The following is a 5,352-nucleotide window of genomic DNA, read 5'->3' as shown; positions in this document are numbered from 1 at the left end:
TTCTGTTCTAAGCTGCATTCGTTCATTGTCTGAAATACCCATGTAAACTTTTACACACACACACACACACCAACTAGCATAAAACACACTTTGAAAATTAGGCTAAAATGTTTTCTGTAAAACTTTATTAGAATTTTGGGTAATGTTAGCCAAAGTTGTGGGATATATACTATATATACTTATTATGTCTATATAGTTATGTAAATTTATGTTTTGTTTGAGATTTAACTCATATTTGTTGCACCGTGAATGGATTTTAGACAGATAGAGAAATCTATAATTGGTCTGTGTTTGACCTGTAGTACAGAATTTGAATGAAGGCGCCAGTGTTGTGAGACAAACACATTGTACAACAGAGGGAGTAGGGAGCAACCTGAGAGTGAACTTGGGTGTGTAGCGCTTCGGGGCTTTCTTTTCTGATTGGACAATAAGTGTGGATGTTCCGCCCACTGCTCTAATTTGGTCCTGCACCTTCACCGCACTGAGAGCTGTGCTCAACTGGAAACTTCTGGAGGAGCCCGCCCTGTCAGACTCTAAAGTTATCGGTGTCGTCAGAGCGGAGAGCAGTCTAGAGCTTCTAGAAACAACATGGAGTGTATAAAAGTAATGGAGCTTCACACTGAGAGACACACGAACACAGGAAAGTTCAACGACAGCGAGAAGCGAGGACTAAAGGAGAGGCTACTCTCAGAAACGCGGGAAAACAACTTCACCTCATCTGTAAGTCTAATGTTTATTGTAGTGCTCCACACTGGTCCTTAGGAGATTCACAGCGAGGACGTGTTATTATAGACTGTCAGATTTCTTAGCCGTAGCATATATCATTGTTAACCATAGCATATGCCCTCTATCCGCCTCCCAATTGATTTCAGCTCAGTGCTGTTAAAAAATTAATTGCACTAAGAGGGGATTATCACTGTACTGGATTATTTTCAGGATTTGGCATCTTAGGACCCCAGAAAGAATTTAATAGTGCACCTATAAAATATACCTGTATCATGAAACCACTGAAAATGGGTTACATCTCTACAGCTGATTAATGCAGTACAAAGGTTATACACAATAGTTCGAAATGATGTCTCCTTTAACTAGTGTGACAAGTATGCACAACTTATTAAACATTTCACATAAAGCATTTGAGTAACCATTACATTATGTTTCTTTTTATATGTTTATGCATTTCTTTTCTACATTAATTTCAGGCAACATACATTATAAAAACAAGATGTCTAAAGGACTCTCCATTGGAATTGACCTGGGAACTACCTACTCCTGTGTGGGGGTGTTCCAACATGGTAAAGTTGAAATCATTGCCAACGATCAGGGCAACAGAACAACCCCAAGCTATGTGGCCTTTACAGACACTGAGAGACTCATCGGAGATTCTGCCAAAAACCAGGTTGCCATGAACCCCAACAACACTATTTTTGATGCCAAACGTCTGATTGGTCGAAAGTTTGATGACCCTATAGTTCAGACTGACATGAAGCTCTGGCCTTTTAAAGTAATTAGTGATGGTGGCAAACCAAAAGTCCAAGTGGAGTACAAGGGAGAGACGAAGACATTTTACCCAGAAGAGATCTCCTCCATGGTTTTGGTCAAAATGAGGGAGATTGCAGAGGCCTATTTGGGGCAGAGCGTCAACAATGCTGTCATCACCGTTCCAGCTTATTTCAATGACTCGCAGAGACAGGCTACGAAGGACGCCGGAGTGATTGCTGGTTTGAATGTGCTGAGGATCATCAATGAACCCACAGCAGCTGCCATTGCTTATGGGCTGGACAAAGGCAAGACAGGGGAGAGAAATGTCCTCATTTTTGACCTGGGTGGAGGCACTTTTGATGTGTCCATCCTCACCATTGAGGATGGCATCTTTGAGGTTAAAGCCACAGCAGGCGACACTCATTTAGGTGGAGAGGACTTTGACAACCGAATGGTCAAACACTTTGTGGATGAGTTTAAGAGGAAGCACAAGAAAGACATCAGCCAGAATAAGAGAGCAGTCAGAAGGTTGCGCACAGCTTGTGAGAGAGCAAAGAGAACCCTCTCTTCCAGCACTCAGGCCAGCATTGAGATAGACTCCCTGTTTGAAGGTATTGACTTCTACACTTCCATCACAAGAGCTCGCTTTGAAGAGCTAAACTCTGAGCTCTTTAGAGGTACCCTGGAACCAGTGGAAAAGGCTCTGAGAGATGCCAAATTGGACAAGTCCCAGATTCAAGACATTGTGTTGGTGGGCGGCTCCACAAGAATCCCCAAGATCCAGAAACTTCTGCAGGACTTCTTTAACGGCAGAGACCTCAACAAAGGCATCAACCCAGATGAAGCTGTGGCCTATGGGGCAGCCGTGCAGGCTGCCATCCTCATGGGTGACACCTCTGAAAATGTCCAGGACCTGCTGCTGCTGGATGTGGCTCCGCTTTCACTGGGCATTGAGACTGCTGGAGGAGTCATGACTGCCCTCATCAAACGTAACACCACCGTCCCTACCAAACAGACACAGATCTTCTCCACCTACTCAGACAACCAGCCTGGTGTTTTGATCCAGGTGTATGAGGGTGAAAGAGCGATGACCAAAGACAACAATCTACTTGGCAGGTTCGAGCTCACAGGTATCCCCCCAGCACCACGTGGTGTGCCGCAGATTGAAGTGACCTTTGATATCGATGCCAATGGTATCCTGAATGTGTCGGCTGTGGACAAGAGCACTGGCAAAGAAAACAAGATCACCATCACAAATGACAAGGGACGTTTGAGCAAAGAGGAGATTGAAAAGATGGTGCAGGAGGCGGAGAAGTACAGGGCAGAGGATGAGATCCAGAGGGAGAAAATCACAGCCAAAAATAACTTGGAATCCTATGCCTTTAACGTGAAGAACAGTGTTGAGGATGAAAAGCTGAAAGGGAAGATCAGCGAGGATGATAAGAAGAAGGTCCTTGGAAAGTGTAAGGAGGTTATTTCATGGCTGGAGAACAATCAGCTGGCTGAGAAGGAAGAGTATGAGCATCACCAGAAGGAACTGGAAAGTGTATGTAATCCTATCCTCTCTAAACTGTATCAGGGAGGAATGCCGCCTATGGGCAGCTGTGGAGCCCAAGCAGAGCCCAGCACAGACGGCCCCACAATTGAAGAAGTGGATTAAAGAAGACGAGAAGGGAACTGATCTAGAAAATTGTTTGTTCTGGTGCCAAATCAAATGATGATATGGTTAACTGATGAAGTGAACACATTTTGCACTGTCACGTAATGTCTATACCTTTTGTAAAAATGTTTCTCTGTACTAACTTAATTGAGTATTTTTGTAATAATATTATATTTGAAATAAAATAACTGAAAGATTATTTTCCTTTTGTGGTACCTAAATTAATTTAATATATACACAAATATTTCATTAAACCGAAGTCAAGCATAACAAACTTTAGCCCATCATCCTATAACACTCTGAAAATAGCAAGAAACCACATCACACACATATACAGATTTGAATTACATAGGAATTATGATATTCTTTTATATGTAAAATACAAATGTAAAATACTATAAATCAATACCCAAAACAACATATCCTCACTCATCGTCATATAAAATATAAAAGTCATATAAAAGCCCTACAATTCGTTTCTCTACACTAGAGGGCAATACAGGACAGGTTGAACACAATGTCACATAGGCGTCCAGGACTCAGGTGATAGTAGTACAGCGTAATACACCTATTAATAATATAAGTATATTACGTTTTCATAGATACATAATAAGTAGTTCCTTCGCTGTTTGGATATTCAGGGTATCACAAAATATTACCTACAACAAAATTACATTCAATAAAACATTCAGAGGACTCCAGGAGGATTCAACAGTTTTGCCTTTTCAGACCAAAACATTAGCAGAAAAGTAAATCAGAACAGATTCACGGTATTGGAAGGCAATAAATGGGCGTATAATAGCACCAGGCGTACACAAATGTCAAGACAGAGGTCGCTTGTCACGCCAAACAAATATTCTTTTCAAAGTAAATCTGGACTTCACGCCAAATTATGAGTAGAAATGTGGAATACATCTAAGTAAATTTCCATACTCTTCTCACGGTATGAATCTTCATTCAGCAAAATACAGATATCCAATCTACATTTCTTTTACATTAGGAGGACTAAGGGTGTGTCCAGTTATAAAATTCATACATTAAATATGATCTGTTGTGTGTGTGTGTGCACTGATCAGCCATAACATTGTAAGCACCTCATTTCTGTACTCACAGTTGTCTCAGCTCCACTGACAGTGTAGTTTTGCAATTAGACCTTAGTCCACATGTTGCTCTGCATACTTTGTTTGCGTCAACGGTCAGGACTACCACAAAGCACATATTATTTAGTAGGTGGATAATTCCCAGCACTGCAGTGACACTGGTGTGCTGGTGGTGGTGTGTTGTTAAAGTACAAGTGGATTAAACACAGAAGCTCTGCTGGTGTTTAAAAACCAATCAATGTTGCTACTGGAGTGAAAATAGTCCCAGGATAATCAACACAAACTTTGCAGAAACGGATGAGCTCCTGTCTCTCACTTTACATCTGCGAAGTAGACCAACTACCTAATAGAGTGGACACTCTTTAAAAACTCCAATAGCATTGATGTGTCTTATTTACTCATATCAGCTCAACACACACTAACACACCACCATCAGTTTAGTGTTACTGCAGCATTGAGAATGTTCCACCACCCAAATCAAACTTACTCTGTTGGGTTCCTCACCATTGAAGAAATATTAATAATAAATATTTTAATTGGATTGGACATCAATAAGAATTCACCAGCAGTTTCCAAAACTGGACTTTAGAAATGATTAAAATATATCAAGAAAGGTGTCTCCTAAAATTGTGGTAGACCTCTAAAACGCCCCATCACAGCAACAGCAGTTAAAGCTTTTGTCTTTGAGAGATGTAAGAAAATAAAGCTCTTCTCTTGCAAATCTGACAAAAAAAGTCCATTCTTCTACAGTGAAGAATTATAGGGTCTGAAAGAATGTGTATTGGTCAAAAGGCTATTAGTGAGAAAAGGATCTAGACAATAAATAAATAAATAAATGCAATGGACTGAGCACCCCAAAGCCCAAAGCCCAAACCTCAACGTCTCTGAAAGTGTTGTATTGTTACTTGGCAGAAGTAGAAAATGCGACCAACTTCTGATACTGAACTTTGGATGTTTGGAGAAATATACCTTCTGTTTTCTTTAAACATCTGAACGTTCCCAGAGAAATCAATATGTACTGAAAACGTACTGTAATATTCCTGAATATCCGAAGAAGCAGAAGCGCGTGAGCTCTACAATTCTGTCTGAGATGACTTTCTCAAAATGGAA

The 5,352-nt window shown here is 40.8% G+C and overlaps 1 protein-coding gene across 1 annotated transcript; it reads left to right on the top strand.

The window, feature by feature from the left end:
• The first annotated feature begins 593 nt into the window (after nt 1–593).
• Nucleotides 594–3,275, top strand: hspa1b (heat shock protein family A (Hsp70) member 1B). Its single transcript, XM_066643638.1, has 2 exons — nt 594–720; nt 1,203–3,275. Exon 2 carries the CDS (start codon nt 1,226–1,228, stop codon nt 3,140–3,142), a length of 1,917 nt encoding a protein of 638 aa, XP_066499735.1. The 5' UTR covers nt 594–720; nt 1,203–1,225; the 3' UTR covers nt 3,143–3,275.
• The last annotated feature ends 2,077 nt before the right edge of the window (nt 3,276–5,352 follow it).

Source organism: Hoplias malabaricus, chromosome 14 (assembly GCF_029633855.1).
Source record: "Hoplias malabaricus isolate fHopMal1 chromosome 14, fHopMal1.hap1, whole genome shotgun sequence".
Taxonomy (NCBI): Eukaryota; Metazoa; Chordata; class Actinopteri; order Characiformes; family Erythrinidae; genus Hoplias; species Hoplias malabaricus.
Note: the sequence above shows the minus strand (reverse complement) of the source record. Positions and strands in the feature narration are given on the sequence as shown.

Coding starts and splice junctions, on each gene's coding strand:
- hspa1b (XM_066643638.1), top strand. CDS start 1,226: ATGTCTAAAGGACTCTCCATTGGAATTGACCTGGGAACTACCTACTCC.